We start from the raw sequence: 19,898 nt of genomic DNA on the forward strand, positions 1-19,898 counted from the left end.
AAAAATATTGTCATCAAAATAATTGCAATAAATATTTAGTAATTGTATTTTTGGGAATCAGAATCAAAGTGCAGTAGTAGAGTGCATGGCTCATCGTAAACAATTATAATACGAGACTAAACACACAGAAATAGATCACAAAACAATGTCCAAAGATAATCCTAATTAGAGTCTGCGTGTGGCAACCCCGCGCTCATCTGGGCGGCCCGAAATAGTGGCGTGAGGGGGGGCGTCAGTTGTTGCGGCGGTGCCGCTCACGCCGCCCGCGCTATGGCGTCCGTCGCCGCTTGGCTGCCGTTCGCCCGAGCAGCCGCCATCGGATGGGTCCCCATCGCTACACACCCGCTCCCGCCCCCGCCTGTCCCCAAAGACCGCCGCCGCGCCGAGGACGAGAAGCTCCTGATCAACGTCTCCGGGCGCCGCTTCGAGACATGGCGGAACACGCTCGAGAAATACCCCGACTCCCTCCTCGGCTCCACAGAGAGGGAGTTCTTCTACGACGAGGACAGCAGGGAATACTTCTTCGACAGAGATCCGGATATATTCCGACATATACTCAACTACTACAGAACGGGAAAATTGCATTATCCCAAACACGAGTGCCTCACGGGGTACGACGAGGAGCTCGCCTTCTTTGGCATCCTCCCTGATGTGATCGGCGACTGCTGTTATGAGGACTACAGGGACAGGAAGCGTGAGAACGCAGAGCGACTCATGGACGATAAACTCAGCGAGGCGGGAGATCAGAGCCTGCCTCAGCTCACAGACTTACGACAGAAGATGTGGCGGGCGTTCGAGAACCCCCACACTTCGACCGCCGCCCTCGTGTTCTACTACGTGACCGGGTTCTTCATCGCCGTGTCGGTGATGGCCAACGTAGTGGAGACCGTGCCGTGCGGCCACCGGCCCGGCCGTGCCGGCACGCTGCCGTGCGGCGAGCGATACAAAATTGTGTTCTTCTGCTTGGACACTGCGTGTGTGATGATATTTACCGCCGAGTATTTACTGCGGCTGTTTGCAGCGCCGGATCGTTGCAAATTCGTCAGATCTGTGATGTCGATCATAGACGTGGTGGCCATTCTACCGTACTACATCGGTCTGGGCATCACCGACAACGACGACGTGTCGGGAGCCTTCGTCACCCTGAGAGTGTTCAGAGTGTTCCGTATCTTCAAGTTCTCCAGGCACTCTCAGGGCTTGCGGATCTTGGGTTACACGTTGAAGTCGTGCGCCAGTGAGCTGGGCTTCCTGGTGTTCTCGCTGGCGATGGCCATCATCATCTTCGCTACGGTGATGTTCTACGCTGAGAAGAACGAGCAGGACACCAACTTCACGTCGATCCCGGCCGCCTTCTGGTACACCATCGTGACTATGACAACGCTGGGGTGAGTACTGCACTATACACGTTGCTGTACGATACAGTTTATCGATCGCGTCGATCGTTCATTTTGCATTAAAAGATGATTAAACAAATGTTGCGCATATCTGACACCTGTCGACGCCATTAAATATGTACGCGGGAAAATAAGTGTCATGGCGGCTATTTGCCGCTTCGACATCGTAAAATGTTTAACTTGAATTATTGACGTTTTTATACGGTTTTAATTTGTTTTTTTTTCGTTCGCTGAGTGATTATCACTGGAGTTTGAACAAATGGGTTGCGTCTCATGGGTCCAGGTGTCGTGGTCCAGTGGATGCTGTGCGTGGATTGCGGTGTTTTTATTAAATTATTTCTCTCAGGCTGCGGGTGTTTGCGGATTTTTCGTCTCTGTCTCGCTCCCGGGGGTCGTAAAGTTATATATCTATGACGGTTCGGGATTTAGTTAACCGCTTTCTGAAAATTATTCTCCATGAATATTTAATGAATTTATTTGGATGTTGGTTCGTTGTGCATTACTTAAACAGACATGTTTTATCCGCAGTATTTTATTAAAGTTTTGTGCAGTAACTTGTTAAGTTTACGATTGAAAATTCAAACCACCCTTAGCTTGGCAATTCTTATCGTATGACAATCAATACTCAACATAATTATCTCGATATTTTCCATCATACATGTGATATCGAATCACCATCCCATTAGGCGTAATTTAAAATCGCAAATTGAAATTTTAATCTCGACATCTCGGCACCTTTTACAGAGAGTTCTATCAAAAAAAGCCTCTTATTTATTACATAGTATATTTGTATATATATTTCTTTGTGTGAGGATAAAGCTGAAAGGGATTACTTGTACTGCACTTGAATGGAAGGGATTTAAGAGAGCTGCCCTTGTGTTTGTGTCGCTTTGTTCGTAAGGGTTTGATCGATGAGGTTAGATCAAAGAGTTTTTACGATAAATTAGCGGTTTTCGGTAAGAATCGGTTTCTGATGACTAAACATTTTAAGTTAAAGACGGTTTTGTGATATTCAAACTGACATTTTTAACAGTTATGTACTGAATTTAAGCTATGAACTGTTGGTTATTTTGTCGTTGTATGTATTTATGTTTAAAGTATTATACATGCTAAAATAATAAAGTCTCCAGTAATATAGTCTCCAGTAGCAGTATCCACTATTTTACAAAAAAAACTAAAATTTTCTTAAATAGAAATAGCATTTGTATTTTCCTTGTAAAACCTTCGATATCTTAAACACGGTTTCCGGAAAAACCAAAATTAAATAAAAAATAAGATATTTTCTATCACCATTCCAAATATTCAGCTACCACAATCCTTCGCTAGCTATAACCTGAAACATTCGCTTCAGTTTCAGTTTGATAGTTGAACATAACAATGTCATAAATAATCTTGGTCCTTTATTCTATTGTCGTAACTCTCGGTGATCGGAGTATCAAGAGGGTTCGGTGTGACTATATTGTTTGTTTTAGCTTTATTGTATTGTGGATTTATTGTATTTTATGTATTTGTAGTGTTATGTACAGGTTTTGTTAAAGCCTAGAAATAATGAGCATTTTAATATTTTAATACGTTTCTGGGTATAAAATCCGATTTTTGAATTTCTTTTAGACAAAGAGAATTTTCAAACCTTAGAATCTTTTTTGTGGAAATTAAAGGACAACTTACCTATTATCAAAAATACCACATTTTTATATATCCAATATAACAAACATCAATCAATTTATAGTCTGACTCAATTTTGCACGATTTTACATAAAACAATAACAAAATACGTACGGTACCCAAGTAAATTCATAACGATCACTCTACTATAATAACTAAACACTAGTATTTTCACGCCTTGGGAGAGAACTATTTCCACATAAATTCTATATCTGCATAGCAACGAATTTGAACTTCATATATTTAAAAAAAAAACCGTAAAAAGAACCACACAATTACCCTAAGACCTTACCTTTCAAAATTTCAATCTTTTCTTCACATTTCAACAACATGGCATGTTCAAATGCACTTTGCCAACAGCTTGAGCCTCTCGCCCTCACCACACCAGCCAATCAACGTCCATCACTCATCAGGCAAAACTGTCAAACTTGCATGACGCAGCGTCTACACGTCAAACTTTAATGATGAAGTTTTAATAGCTTAGGCGTTTATTTTTTGGCAACAAACTGTATTAAAGGCACTTTCTTACAGCCAACTATGTGAATTTGAACTGTAATTTTCACAGTTTTTTCAATATTTTATTGGTGGCAGTACAAACACTGTTATAGCCTAACAATTTAAGTATTCGCCTCCCAAGTGATGCTATGCTATTCTAGAAGGAGTATCCGACCCAGCAGTCTGACTGCACTGGGGAAAACTTAATAATTACATGAGTATCAGATGTTGTAGAAAATATTTTATTCCCGTGTTATAAAATAATATTATTAGCACCTTAATAAAATATATTGATTTAATTCCAACTTGTGATCACCAATGTGACCAAATTGTGATCGGTAGTGTTGGTACATAGCAGTTCTTTGCATCATCAATGATTTACACCTAACAGGAATATTGTTAAAACCAATGAAAATATTCATAATCATTATGATTATTAATATTTTCATAGGTCTTTAAAAAGCACACGGAACACCGTTACGTATCAAAAGTGCAGGCCAATATAAAAAAAATCCCATCAGTAAAATACCCGTACCCAACGTTAGCTTAACTCAAACGGCAAATGCGATATTGCAGTCCATTTCGTTCCAGAATCTCATTCCCATAGCCCTAATTACGGTTCCAAGGCACATTGCCATAATTGCATCGTACTGAGATTGGAAAATGGTTAAATTGCTAATTGTTCGACAGATAGAGTCTACTTAATTTTATAGAAAATGTATTGAGAGAAATAGGAGGAAAACGACTTAGTTTTTACGTTTTCTATTATAATAATGCGGGTGTCTGTGATTTTGTTTGCGTTGACAGATTTTCTAATGTGTAAACTATTAGTATTTCAAGTCTTAACAAAATATTTACAGTATTTTTTTTAGGAAAAGAAGAACTTCTCTCTCTTCTCAACTTTTAATTTCATGTCTTAGTAGGCTATGTAAGTGTCTTGTTTTTAAAGAGACCACAGTATGCTTTATAGCTTGAAAGTGTACCTTTATATGGTTGTCGGTAAATGTATTTTCTTACATCGACATTGATATGTAAATCTGTTAAATTTACTTAGCGCTAAACGAGAAACCTACCTTCCGAACTGGTAATGAATTCATTAAATGTAGTTTTAAAAATTATAACTGCTGATAATTAAACTAATGATTAGTATCAATATGTGGTATAATAATATATAGATTTATTAAATTTAACATTAGTTCAGAAATAATATAAATGTCAAAGATTTCATCTAAAAATAAACCAATATCAAAAGCAAATAATAAAAAACCCATGAATGAAACATGAGAAGCTCAAATAAAACTAAGTTATTATAATATTTGATCGACATTTTATTGCTATCGTCATAACACGATACACGTGACGTCATAACATAGTAGGTAATACGTTAATACATACATAATATCACGCCTTTTATACCAGGAGGTGTAAGTAGAGGTGTATATGTTACTGTAAAAGCCCGAACAGTGGTAAATCCTAAGATTTACCAACTCTCAATGGTAAAAGTCCGAACAAGCCGGAGTTTAAAAACTATGTTACGGTATAATTATATACCGTAACATAGTTATAAAGAAGGAGTTTTGGGCAAAGCGACATGGGTAGGTTAGTTTAGAAGGCCTTCGGGGTTCTTTTTTTTATATACCTTTCGCCATAAATAATATAACCTTAGTCCCATGCAATAAATACTGAAATATATTTTAATTTAAATTTTAAAATAAGGCTAAGTTAAAGTTTTGAAACTATTTCAGTTTGAACACAGAATACTAAATTACTCATTTGGTTTAAACGCGTTGGGAATTATATGGTTACGATACTTTATAATTTTTACCGTTTAGCAATTCGGTATTAAAACCAAATTAGTCTGCCAGACCTGGGTATTTAACCCAAGACCTCATGATCATCAGATATACTACCGACTGCACCACAGAGCCTATTTATTATTCCTCACATATAAACGTATTTTTTCAAAACTAGTTGGATAAGTTTTAGTAGCTATACTTTAGTCATGCAAATATTTGAGTGGATCGTTACTATGATATATTAGAGTTATTTATCAGGTTTTTTGTTTTATTGATAAGGGAATGTAGGGTAGAGTTTGAAAAACTAGCAATATCTTAAAACTATATAATATGGGAAATGCAGTTTTTTTGAGGGGGATAAATGCTGATGATTTTTGTCCTAATATTTCAACTTACAGGTTTATTTATGCTTTCGTCATGTTATACGATTTTCTTGAGGATTTGGCACAAGTCAAAAAAAAAATATGCACTGTACCAACAGTGCATATTTTTTTTTTGGGAATAGTAGCTTATGTTAGGTTCTATATTACATACTTCAACTATCTCTAAAGAACACTCACGATAAAAGGTTTAGCAGTTTAATCGTGGAAGCGTAAAAGACCGATAGACTTCTGCATTCGTAATACTACGAATCAATATTGGATAGTATATTGTACGAAAAGAGAAATAATGATATATTCAGTTACAATTTCAAATGTGAATATATTCCTACTAGCTGACCCGGCAAACGTTGTTTTGCCATCTAAATAAAAAAAAAATATATTGTCACTTAGGGGTATGAAAAATAGATGTTGGCCGATTCTCAGACCTACTCAATATGCTCACAAAATTTCATGAGAATCGGTCAAGGCGTTTCGGAGAAGTATTGCAACGAAAACTGTGACGCGAGTTTTTTTTTGTGAATCTAAACCATTCTCAGATCCCCTTGAACACACACAAAAAATTTCATCAAAATCGGTCCAGTCGTTTAAGAGAATTTCAGTGACATACACACTTACAGAAGAATTATATGTTTATATAAATATTTGCCGTATACCCACGATGCGTTAAACAGCTCTTAGACGATGTTTACAAAAATACAAACATACAAAAATAAAACTTTCTTCTTTATTGCTTTGAAACGACGTGCGAACATGATGTACACTTTCCTTAACGCGAATGACGTAAGCGACTGAATTATATGCATTTATATCAAACGGAATCGAACTGGTGACATCGTGTTCAAGGCTGTTTAATTATAACTATACTATTGGTATATTAATATTGTAATGGAAAACTGTGTTTGTTTGTATTTCTTTTATCTATGTACCGGCTGAAACTAACTGAAACTACTTTATCTGCAATCAATAACGTTGGATCTGTACATCTGAATTACCTAATAACTTTTACTAGAATTCATAATTCATAATTTTTATTTGCAAATATGGGTAATATACAAAGATCTTACAAAACTATTTCACAGTATCGCCATATTTCACCATTAGGCATGCAAATTATACAAAATAAATTAATTATTTTTTCAGAAATACGAATTCAACCCTATTTCAAGATAAAATAGGAAACCAAGATTTTGTACAACATAAGAATCAAATGCGGGATCTCATGATTAGCAGTCGTTGTCACTACAAGAACAGTTAATTTTAATAATAAAAAATACTTTAATGAAACTTATTTCTAAAAAGCTTATTCAAATTTGCGAAAGCTTGCAATTTTCATAACCCTATATCAAAACGAACAAAATCATTGAGCTTTTCCCGTGATTGATGACTATCTCCGCTCTATAAGGGATTTCAATAAGCATACATTACGCAGTCGCGAACACAGCCAGTAATGTATGTGCTCTGCTGCGATACCCTCCGTCTTTACGCAAATATGGCAAGACTAATGTGACCACTCTGAGATTAGAGCGGGATTTTTGGAATTGAAGTTAATTTTATAAAATGTTGATATATTAAAATAAAAATTAACAGGTAGGTGATAAGAAAGGTTATCAATTGAACTAGGTATACAAAAAGCGTATGCCAGTGCCTCACAAGTCCAGTTCAAGTCCTGGTTCGGGCCAAAAAGTCTTTTCAGAGATTTTTTTGTTAAGAATTTCTCAGAAATTGCCAGGAGTTAGGAAGTTGAAGACGTAGACCTCGTTGCCTTGAAGAGCACGTAAAGACGTCGGTCCTGCACCTGACCTCTCATTGGTCGTGTCGGTTATCCATCCCACCGGACTATGAGAATAAGGGAATAGAGAGTGTACCCGTGTATTTGGGGACACACTCGGACACTATAAACAAAGTCATGTTGGCTGGATTCAATGAAACTGGTCGTCGTAGCAAAATATCGTTCGGGAGGAAATTGTTATAACTCGCAAATAGTTTGGAAACGGGACAATCCCATTTCTAGCGGGATGTATAGTCACAAGTATGACCTACTTTGATTCAGGTGGAGCCTGGGTCAAATATATTATAGTTATATTATTATTCGGATTGTTATAACTGTTTCTGTGTAACTCGGATATTTTCTATTGGTTGAACAGGATTGAATCAATAGCCATTGTTATTTCAATCCGATATTGAGGGGGAAATGTTAACAATAAATTGTAGAGCTTTATATATTTGCTTCATATACATAGATTTTTGGGAAATATAGTCTTTGTTTGATTCGAGATTATCAAGTATCTTATTAAATGAAAGGACTATGGGCGGAATCGTCCCCACCCATCAACAAAAATGAAATGTAGCTCAATTGATATATCTTGGCAAGACGATATTTTTATACTATGGCGACATTGCCCAAATGCATGGGGTTCTCATAGTATCTTACGTTTAAACAAATATCTCGTTAACGTATTATTGACGACTAATTCCAAAATACATGCTCATTTATTTATTAATTAGTGCACAGCGGCGGACGCCGCATGCACATAAAGATAGCTGGGTACAAAATAACCCCCTCCCCCCGCTCTCCAACCCACGATTTTAGATCTGATCAGATTTTAATCTGCCAGCGCATCTGTTAGACAGCATTATAATTGACGAGTAAAAATAATTATTGAAATATGAAATCAATAACATGTATTAACCATATAATGGAAATGATAATTATAAGTATATACATATGAGTGCCTCTGTGGCGCGGTCGGTAGTATATGCGACTGCGGTGCGAGAGGTCTCGGGTTCGAATCCTGGGTAGGGCCAAACAGTCTTTTCTGAGATTTTCTGTTAAGAATTTCCTAGAGATTGCCCGGAGTTAGGAAGTTGAGGTCGAAGACCTCCGTGTCTCGGAGAGCACGTAAAGCCGTCGGTCCTGCGCCTGACCTCTCACTGGTTGTGTCGGTTATCCGTCCCACCAAACTATGAGAGTGATGGAATAGAGAGTGTACCTGTGTATTGTGCACACACTTGGACACTATAAACAAAGTCACAGATGGCCAGTTTCAATGAAACTGACCGCCGTAGCTGTATATCGGCTAGGAGGACACTATTATACATATGAGTTAGTACTGTAATATAACAATAATGTTAAAATAACTTACAAATCTATACTAATATAATAAAGCTGAAGAGTTTGTTTGTTTGTTTGTTTGTTTGTTTGTTTGAACGCGCTAATCTCAGGAACTACTGGTCCGATTTGAAAAATTCTTTCAGTGTTAGATAGCCCATTTAACGAGGAAGGCTATAGGCTATATAACATCACGCTACGGTCATTAGGAGCGGAGTAGCAACGAAAAATGTTACAAAAACGGGGAAAATTTTGACCCCATTCTCTTAGGTGACGCAAGCGAAGTTGCGCGGGTCAGCTAGTGTAAAATAAAAATATACGTTAAATAATAATTACAAATTGTTTTTTTTTTTAAATATATATTCCCACTGATTTATCAAAAACAAAGGATTTTAATTAAATAAGGGGCACTTTATGAACACGTTGGTATCAGTTCCATGTTTGTTGGTAGGTGGGGACGGAGCCCATACATTTTTGCCCATAGTCCTTTGGTTTTAAACCATTATCCTACCAATATTATAAATGCGAAAATTTGTGAGTATGCATATATGTAAGTTTGTATGTATGGATGTTTGTTACTCTTTCACGCTAATACTACTAAACCGATTACAATGAAATTTGGTATGTAGGTAGTTGAAGACCCAGAATAACACATAGACTTTTTATCCCGGAGTTCCCGAGGGGTCGGTATTTACACGGCAATGGTTTCCACGCGGACGAAGTCGCGGGTGGCATCTAGTTAGAGATAAAAGTGACCCAAAGACCTTAATTCAGGACTTACAAATAACACTTAGGTTAAGGACCTACGGATAAGTGTTGTATAACCTATCCATTAGATCATTCCGGTATTATATACATATATAACTTATCCAATTGTGCAAAAATCTGTCCGTCTGTTACACCTCATAAATAAACCGACCGGCCTAATCGATTATGATAAAAAGCGTCACAAAGACAGTTTGAAAGTTTACACGCTTGTTTATCAAAAAAAAAATCCATGAATTGCGAGCGAAGTTGGCAGTTCTATCACTGCGAATAAAGAGAATTACTTAATACTTAAAAATAACACTCGCTACTGCTTCTGCTAAAGATACACTTAACTATTTATTCTGTTATTTATAGTTAAGTTTTATTTTAAAAGTAATTTTGTAAAATAATGTATATATTAACTTAAAAAATATATTTATTCTGTACATATACATTTAAGTTTTAATGTAATTCTATTTTTATATTCAGTTTTCAGTCGTTTCAGATTTTCTCTTAGCGTATCTTTTATTCGCTCGCAGTTGAAACCACAGAGTGTAAAATGTTCTTTATGTTTCAGATAAACTCTTGAATACAGTTCTTTGTTCTTTTGCTGCATTTATTTATATTATGGTTAGTTTTATTTTAGTGCTAATCATTTAACACTAAACAAGCAAAATTGTATATAACTATAAAACTTCAAACTAAATAAAGTTAATTTCTAAAAACATATTTTACCGTTAATTTAGGAGTGTTAGATTTTATTTTGTATCCCACTGCTGGGCAAAAGCTTACCCTTTTCTTTTCGAAATTCCCTATCTTATGAAATTTCCTTCCACGCTGAGGGAAGCTTGGAAACAATTGGAACTATAAATCAGATTTGAAAACGCTTTTTATATCAAAAACTCGTTTTCTTAGATACGTTAACTATTTTTTATTAATCTAAGATCTTTTAATAATTAAAATAACTTTAACTGCATAGTATTGTAGTCTCTTTCGCGAATTTATAGGCAAAGTCACGAGTAAAGTCTAGTTTATTAATCGTACCTGCACTACCGTCACTTTAACCTCATATTTCAAGTATTAAAACAAGAATAAACGTTCCTTTTCATAGTTTTAACGCATTGACGTACACACACTCATGAAATTCAAGTAGAACATAAAAATGTGCAATAAATCGCATATTAAGAGTCATAAATGTTATTTTTAAATTGAGTGAGCGCGTGTACTGAAAGGGTGAATAAAAGCGACATTTTAAAAATAGGGAAATAAATGAAGGATTCACAAGAACTGACATGAAATGTATTTTTATTCTAAGATCTAAATAATATCCCGTAATGCTATAATGCAACGGGTCTGAAACACGATTGATTGATAAAAGTTTCCCGACATTTCGACCAAATTGCACCGTACGTGGTCACGGTTTGACTCAACCTTTATTTTCCGCTGTTAGAAAGCGTAGCATTTGTTTTTACAATATAAAATGTTCTTTGTCTATATCCCACGCAAAGTGGGGACGACACAGTACGTTTTCTTTCTAAAAAATATACTATTAAATGATTTGGCTGAGGTTTAGCACCACTTGCCAATGCAAAATAAAATAAAACATATAAAATAAGTAAGAATAGTAATAGTAACTTATATCCTGACGGACATGGGATCAGGCTAAATGATAATAAAAAGGTCTCTAAGGTTAAAATTGAACCACAACAAACATTAAAAAAACTGAAAATATCATTAAAACTCTTTGAAAAATATAGAATTTGTATAAATAAATTGGTTTCTGTGTATATTTACATTAGATTCACGTTGCGTGGTTTATCTTTTCTACAGGCTCCATCAGAAACACGTACTCCGATACACTGTTATTAAAATACACTGAAAATGGAGGCTTTGGAGGTACAGTCAACCTGTGTAACAACACAATTCATAAAGGTTTATTTTAGTTTTGCAAAATTTTTTCAATTGTGTTGCTTTCATATGAAAAAATTATCGAAACTAGTTCAAATTCCCACTGTCAATGTTACCCAAATGATTCGAAGTTACCCAAATTGACCTTATAGCAGAGATAGTTTGAAAATATTCTCTCTTTTTCATGAAAATATGTGACTTTTTCTGAATAACTGTTTTCATAAGAAGGTGTCAATATGATGCTTTGCTTGATTCCAACCATGGATTCTATAGCCAGTTCTACAGTTTAGCGGAAAAATCATGAGAGACAGACAAAAAAATAGACAATGATTTGCAAAAACGGACGCATTTTCAAATTTCAGGCTGCGCATTTTTAAATTTATTCACCTTTTACACCTTCTCTGGACTTCCACAAATAATTCAAGACAAAAATAAGCCATATCGATCCAGCCGTTCTTGAGTTTTAGCGAGACTAACGAACAGCAATTCATTTACTAATGGCTACTACTCGCTCTAACAAAAACAAAAATATCGTAAGAAAAACTATTTCTCAGATAACTCCCAAAGGGGGTGAAAAATGAAAAATTTGGGCATCCCCATACTTGGTCAGCGTGGTGATTTCAATGACTAATCCCTCTTTCATTACGGTAGCCCCATACACAACGGTAAGACAGTAATGGCTTAATTTATTATATTTACCTCTATAAAAACACAGCTTACTCATCGAATTCTTTCAGTGTAAAATAAATGGAGTGATTAGTAAAATGTACGCGTAGGTGAATCCCGTAGACGTAACAGCACAGTGACGTCATTATACACACGACCACGCGACCATTTATCTTGTGGCGGATGATACGCTGTGCTGATTGTTTGTTGCGTAGTTTATGCTGAAGCTGACAGGGTGTTATTTTGACGAACATTGTTGTCATGTGGTGAACGAAATGCTCGCCAAGAGAAGTTGTAGGTCATGGTTGTGGTATATACATTAGTATGTAAGTTAGTTGTTTTAAAAGAGATGCTCCTGTGTCCGTTAATTAATGAAAATAATAGATTTTTTTTTCATATCAGTCACCTAATGCCCTACGTTTGATTTTGGAGTCATCTAACTACCCTTCAAAATTTAATCGAAATAGCAATGAAAGCGCAGGTAATAGACAAAGAAAACAGAATTTCGCATCATAATATTGCCGTGACTTTGATCTTATTTTTTTTCTGTAGGTACAAAGGTCGTTTCACTAGTAGTCAATTAGTCAACTACTAAAGCAACAAACAATATGCCTAATACAAACGTGTCCTTATTTTAAACTGGTACAGTTATAAAGCAGCGTTATACTGTCTGTTTGTGTTTCAGCTAATAGACGGAATCGTTTAGCGACGTAAATACAATGTCGCGACACGGAGTCGAACCTGTGCCAATGTTTACAAGATTTTTTCAGACCTATCTATGATTCAGCTATTGTTTATGTGGTACTGTGACCATGGTTTAGCAGGTTCCATATTTTGTGTTGGCATACACCTTTTTTAAATAGTATGTTTCTTGAAATTTTATTGAGTTTTTAGATTTCTGAAAATATCAATGCTATAAAAGCTTTTTATAAATTTATAAGAGAGTTTACTACTTGAATCTATCAATAAATAATATGTATAACATTGTGCTGGTTGTAACTGAAGGTGTAGACAGGTGTATACAACTACAACAACACTAAAGTTTTGACAATTACATGTTTGGTCTCAGGTTAATTAGCTAAATTCTTGAAAAATATTATATATAGATCAGACAGAGCGTATATTCAGAAAAATTACGATATAAAATGAAAGATTGACAACACTTCTCGGATATTGATCTAGAAGCCACATGATCGAGTCGCGCACTACTTTCATTACTGCCCATATTTTAATATAATATGTTTCTTTTCACCTATATTCCTTAATAAAATCATGCCCCGTTGCAATATGCGTTCTATTACATTTAATCTAACAAAAAAAAACAATCCAACCAATCGGAATATCACCAAAAGATATTTATATAACTCGATTATTTATGCAAAACATACAAAGAAAATTTCTTAGCGATCAAAGCCCACCTTCAACCCTCACCTTAACACCTTAATAACCAGTTAATCATCAGACCATCTGTTCCAAGAACCATAAACTAATACCATCACTCTTTGAACCATAGAACAAAAGCTGTTATTTTTTATTTTGTTATCACGAGTAAACAACGTTTCATGGTTACCGTGCCGCGTTGGCAAAGTTCCAACGTTCGATGCTCGGGTGGTGCAGATATGATTACATTGTTGGGATTTGGATTTGATTAATATGTTGGATTGTTCGATGGATAAGTGTCAGATATCTTAAATAGTATTACTGGCTGACCTTGCAGTTTCGTATAAAGTTTGATACCCCACTACATATAAGGGGTATCATTAGGGTTGCATTTGCAAAAAACAAAAACTTTTTTGGGTCAATCTGGGTAACTTTGAATCATTTGGGTAACATTGACAGTGGGAATATGAACTAGTTTCGATTATTTTTTCATTTGAAACCAACACAATTGATAAAAGTTTATTTTAGTTTCGCAAACTAAAATAATAATAATAAAGTGTACCTGTGTCTCAATTATGCCTTTGTAAAATTACATCAAGATTGGGACAGTGGTTTGGCATTGAGAGAGTAACAGACGGGCTATCGCATTAACACAGTGTGTTGTGGATGCAGGGCCAGAGTAGGTTACACCAATGATTTTTCGATTAACCAAGAACTTCAAAGTAATGCGTATACTAAACTAACAATCGTTTGTTCTAACAGTAAAGGAAAACATCGTAATGAAATCTTACAACCCTGCGAATTCTTTAACACATTTTTTATGGACACTTTTTTCTAGTATAAATAGAGACGGCTACCCATCCAATAATATGATGAAAGTATGACCATTTGACCTATTTTTTCAACATCTGTCTACCTCTTAAAATAACCCACATTCATACATCAAAAACACTTGAAAAATGACATGACATTCAAACACGGCATCGAACCCACGACCTTCTTACTTCCGTTCACTTCAAAGCGAATACCTATTCCCAGGTTCAATGTCCGATTTGTTTATTATTTAAAACAGATGCGCAGGTAGGTCGGAACTGTGTTAATTATTACGAAGCGAAGTTATTGATCGGAGAGCGAGATAGATGTATCGGTGGTCTCTTTCTATAATTATTTGTTTAATTGAAATAGTTTTTTAACAGTAGTTTTTTGTGGCACGCTTGTTTTGTTCGGTGTCCTGTCACACTATTGAGCTAACTTTTCCACGAGAAGTGAGTGTGGGAATAGGCCTTGAGAATATAACATTAGTTAAGACGCTATAGAGCTATACTTCCCCTCAAAAACTTTTTAAAGAACTATCATGAATTATATTATTTTCCTCCGAGTAAGTACATTCAGTAATAATCGTAACGACTATCTTATTAACATTTGACCTAAATATTTAAAATTTGATTTCCATTTCGGTTTCCTTTGGATCGACTAAACAATGTTTGTCTAGCCAATATTCGGTAGCAGTGGTCAATTTCTTTGGAAACAGTTAACTGTGCAGGTCTTAGTCTATAGTGTCGCGTGTGTACAATTATGAAGTACCTAACTGTGCAGGACCAGTTTATAGCGAACCTATAAACTCTTTATTTCATCACTTTTAAAAGTCATAACTCAGTGAGACGGTAACCGATACGATTCTTGAGAAATAAGCATGCATATTGTGTATCTCAGTTGACAACTAGTAAACGTCAATTTAATAGCCACTATACAGTACATTGCTGCTTTGATTCAACGAATTCATCTCTCTCAGTTTAGGAACTAAGCAATGTACAGCATAGCGAACCATCAAACGGTTGTGAACTGAGCTTCCCTGGACAGTAACCTTTCTGTAAGTCCTTGAAGGCCTATTATGAAGAAATTAAATACTTGTCACAGTATTTTAACCCTAAAACGTCCAGAGGGAAAGTTAAACTTGTTGTACGTTTTAACACAAGCGCTGGGAGCGACGGAGGGTTAAATATTTAAGCGGTTTGACCCTAAAATATTGTATATTTTGTGACGTGTTAGTAAATATATGAAATTATGGTTGTGTTTCATCTCAAGGGTGTTGGTGTAATAATGTACAGGTTAATGCTGCGGTATCTTCTGTATTTAATTTCATTAATTATATTTTAAGTTGGTTTTATTTAATTAATTTAAGTTGTTTTAAAGACAATAAAAGAGTAAATAATCTTGTTGTCAAACAATTGACAAACATACAAACAAACAAAGTAAGTCAAGCAAGTATGGATGTATGATTTTCATGTAAATGTAAATTCTCCCACATGGAGAGAGTTGCAAACAAAAGCTATTCAAAATCATTTTCAGAGGTTCTATGCACCTTAGACCACATGATCACCATTGTTTCGTTTCACACAACTTCACTTGATCAATGAAGTCTTGTTTTCAATAACAACCAATGTTTATTCGTTTTACAATAACAAACACGATTTTCCTTCATTCAGCTGATACAAATAAACATAACACACACACACACACAAACACACACACACACACATACACGAACACAGATGCACAAACAGACAAACAACGTAATATAGTGGTGGATCCATTTCGAATGAAAATTAAAAAAAAAAACGAATTAATTTGCAATTGTGGAATTCGAAATAATTTGAGGGACTTGAGACCCTTTGACTCACTTCCCACACAAATCTACAAGAACACACACATTTGCACAAATGCATGTGCACATACATAGACTTAGACAGACACATAAAGATAGTCTCTCTTTCTTGACTTCCTTTGAAGCCACCCCCCTGACTCCTGGATGCAATAGTGCACTCATATGACAACACACAATTGCATGCACACACACAACAAACACATACACTCACACACAAAATCTATTCCCCGTTTTATTTAGTAACGATCTAGTATCGATGACTAAGTACATTACAACGTGCTATAAATACATCATCCAGGTATAGAACCTTGGACGTTGTGACGCGCGTCCAGACATTGACCTATTTGGTCGCTGCATTTCGAAATTACGAAGGTTGACAGTATTTCTCTTTATTGTTAAACCTTCGATTAGGTAAACATAGTGGGAGTAAAAATAGAGAAAACAGCTGCGTGTTTTTTAGTCAATTGATTAGATAATATACGCGGTTTCGGTTGCGTATTTTTTTATAAGCCGAAGTTTCAAACATTCTTTTTTTTCTCTATTTTGTGGTCAATCTAAAGAACTTTATTAGGGCCTGACGATCATTATTTTAGAAGTTTTCTGACTTTTGACGAGGTCTCCAAATTACGCCAATCAATTTATTGATAATTTTGCCCATCTTAATACTTTTTCGTGGATCCCATTCCGAGTAAACACACGTAAGTGCAATTTAGTGTTTTAATTGACAGTATTAAAATAAGAAGAGAATGAGTGAGAACTGTCAGAACTCTGTGATTTTTTGAGACCCGGCAAATGTCATAGGATAATTTGTTTCCCAGAAAGTCACAAGTCAAAACTAGTCCTTAATAAATTTAATAAGTAACTTTTAAACTCTCGCGTTGCATGTTTAATGTGGATACGGGAATTAACGCGAAAACGCATTTTACCTTAAAATTAATTAACGGCGAGTGCAAACTGTACTGAAACGTTAGGCATTTAAAGGTAAATTGCGTATTAAACATGAAATAAGTAAGTCAAAGTAGAAAGATACAAACGGACTAAACCAATAGCATTTCTCTATAATTTCTCTAATAGTTGGCAGTTATGCGCGTGTAGTTGTGTTAGTTTGTAGTGGCGCTGAGACGTTATTGTGTCTACAGCTTGCTTGTCACTGCCGCATGCCATGTGCGCGGCTGAGCTATGTTTGTGACGAGGCTTGGCACGAGATATGGCGTCAAATGTTTCATTGTAATTTTTGGGAGTATGTTAAAACGTTTTAATTATTAGGTCGGGGAAAAAGTCTTTTCGCATTATAGTATGTATGAACTTGTAATAAAATCTTTTCTCTACACAAAAAAGCTCGATATTTGGGTACCTCACGAGCTCACTGGAAGAAACCTAATGAACCGTGTACTCATTTGTGATTCTTGAAGCCAAAGAGATTTTATTACAAGTTCATACATACTATAATGCGAAAAGACATTTTCCCCGACGTAATATATTGAGCAAAAGATATTTATCTTAAAAGAGATAATCGTCTTCACAATAGTTCTTTTCTAGTTTTGTGGTGGTACCACAATATTTGTAAACATTTTAAAGAAAATTATTGCTAAACAGTTGTTTACAAGAATTAATTTATTTTAGGTTTTACTTTTATACGTCTACATTGCAAATCAATGCGTTTTCTATTGCAAAAATATTTGATGATGATGATGATGATGACAATTTCCTTGTTTTTTTTAAACCTGAATGTGATAAGCTTTGTTTTGGTAGCATTTAATTGATAAAGAAAAAGTTGCATTATTGAAAGATTAAAAGCAAGACCATGCTTGTTTGCTTGTCCAATATTTTTTCAATATTTTGCATGAGCATGAGTATCAACACTATCAGTAATCATAATAAAACAAAACAAGGCTTTACTCTAAGGAAAAGTTATGTTTTTAGTTTCGTATGAATCCCAAACCTTGCATGCCTAAAATTTGATTAATACATTTATTGAGGGCATGCAAAGTCCCCAACCCGCACTTGGCCAGCGTGGTGGACTCAAGGCCTAACCCCTCCCTCATTACGGGAGGAGACCCTTGCCCAGCAGTGGGACATTAATGGGTTAAATTTATTTTATTTATTTATTTATGAATCCCAAAGAAGTAACAAAATCTAGCCGAAAACGTCCGGAAGTTTGTACATTACACAAAACTTTGAAACATCGCACTCATTTCTGGTACAAACTTGTGCGGAATAACTGAAACGTTGGAACTTCACTGCAAAGTTACTCGGTTCAGTTCCGTAACGGTGTTTGAAAGTTTAACGAATTTAAACTATTTTCAACTTTAATGCTGGTTTAATTAAGCTGTATTTTAGAGTGCAGTTTTATCGTCGCATTGGTGAGAACTTTAAACCTTTACCACGTGTATATCAGGGCTGTTATACTCAAATAGAGAGAGAGCAGAGGTGTACAAAATACACTTGCGTTTCTCTATACACAATGTTAGTCACATGTCTCCGTGCTTCGGAGGGCACGTTAAAAGTCGGTCCCGGTTGTTGTCTACTAAGATAACAATCGTTAAGACACGTCAAAGGCCTCCCGGGCGGCTTAAACAACTTTGACACTAGGTTGACCACTAACTATACGACAAACAAACAGTCACATGTAATACGAGGCGAGCCTATCTAGCGGGAAAATAAGCAAACTCTGGATTACTATTATTGAGCATAGTACAACTTAAATGAGACATCTTACTTACAATTTAAATGAGAATATCAACAGCACTTTATGCGATCGGGGAATGAACGCGAGACCTCCAGATTAGCAGTCGTGTACGCTACAGACCATGCAAAAGAGGCTGTCCATTACAACATTACTACAAAACGGGTCTTCAAAGTGATTTAATATTTGAAGTTTCTTTGTGCTATAAAAACGTGCAGTCACTTTTGGCTACTCCAACAAATTTCTTACAATTTATACAATAGTTAACTTATTTCCCAAAATACCAAATAATACGATATCCTTTACTAAACCGTATAATAAACCATTTCTTCCGTTACCGGCTACAACACGCGAACCGAGAATAACTCTACACGAGCCAGTCACAGCAATTACTGATAAAAATCGTCTCAAACGAACACACTAACGAACTCATTTGTACCCATTATTTATTCACCTACAAGGTGACCTTACGAAAAAACCTTATATATATGTATTAAGTTTGTATTATACGAGTATGTTGTTAAAATTAACTACTTTTGTTTTTTCATGTAAAAAAACTTATTGCGCAAAAAGTATATTACAAATTGTTTGCGGCAGATTGTATTGATTTTTGAGAAATGACTTTGTTTAAATAAAATTATTATTTATCGTCGTCATATGACGCTAAAAAGTCAGATCATCAGCCAAGCCTTTCTTACAAATATGTTAGAGTCGGCTTCCAGTCTCATCGGATGCAGCTTATATATATATTATATATATACCAGTATATTAAATGTAACGACTGAAATACGGGTGTTTGAGATATGGCTGTTGTGTTATACCTGTCTTGTACCTGTCTAATAATGTCTGTTTTAAAGATTATATGCATTTATATTTAACAATGCAGGTTTATTTGTATAAAACTGTCTTGGTGGATACAATTGCTAAATATTCAGGTCTAATAACGAATTTAATCCACGGAATCCGCAAAGAGTATGATCTCCTTTGAAAATGCAATAACTAAA

General features: G+C 35.5%; 1 protein-coding gene across 4 annotated transcripts in view; it reads left to right on the forward strand.

Annotated features, from left to right (window-relative positions):
- Window positions 1-237: 237 nt before the first annotated feature.
- The window catches only part of Shal (Potassium voltage-gated channel protein Shal), an 83,992-nt gene continuing 64,331 nt past the window's right edge, over window positions 238-19,898 (forward strand). For all 4 annotated transcript variants that reach the window (XM_076131022.1, XM_076131020.1, XM_076131019.1 and 1 more), the window contains exon 1: window positions 238-1,385. In XM_076131022.1, the coding sequence (XP_075987137.1) occupies window positions 271-1,385 (1,115 nt within the window). In that variant the 5' untranslated portion in view covers window positions 238-270. The remainder of the gene's footprint in view (window positions 1,386-19,898) is intronic.

The sequence above is a fragment of the Anticarsia gemmatalis genome, chromosome 25 (genome assembly GCF_050436995.1).
Source record: "Anticarsia gemmatalis isolate Benzon Research Colony breed Stoneville strain chromosome 25, ilAntGemm2 primary, whole genome shotgun sequence".
Classification (NCBI taxonomy): domain Eukaryota; kingdom Metazoa; phylum Arthropoda; class Insecta; order Lepidoptera; family Erebidae; genus Anticarsia; species Anticarsia gemmatalis.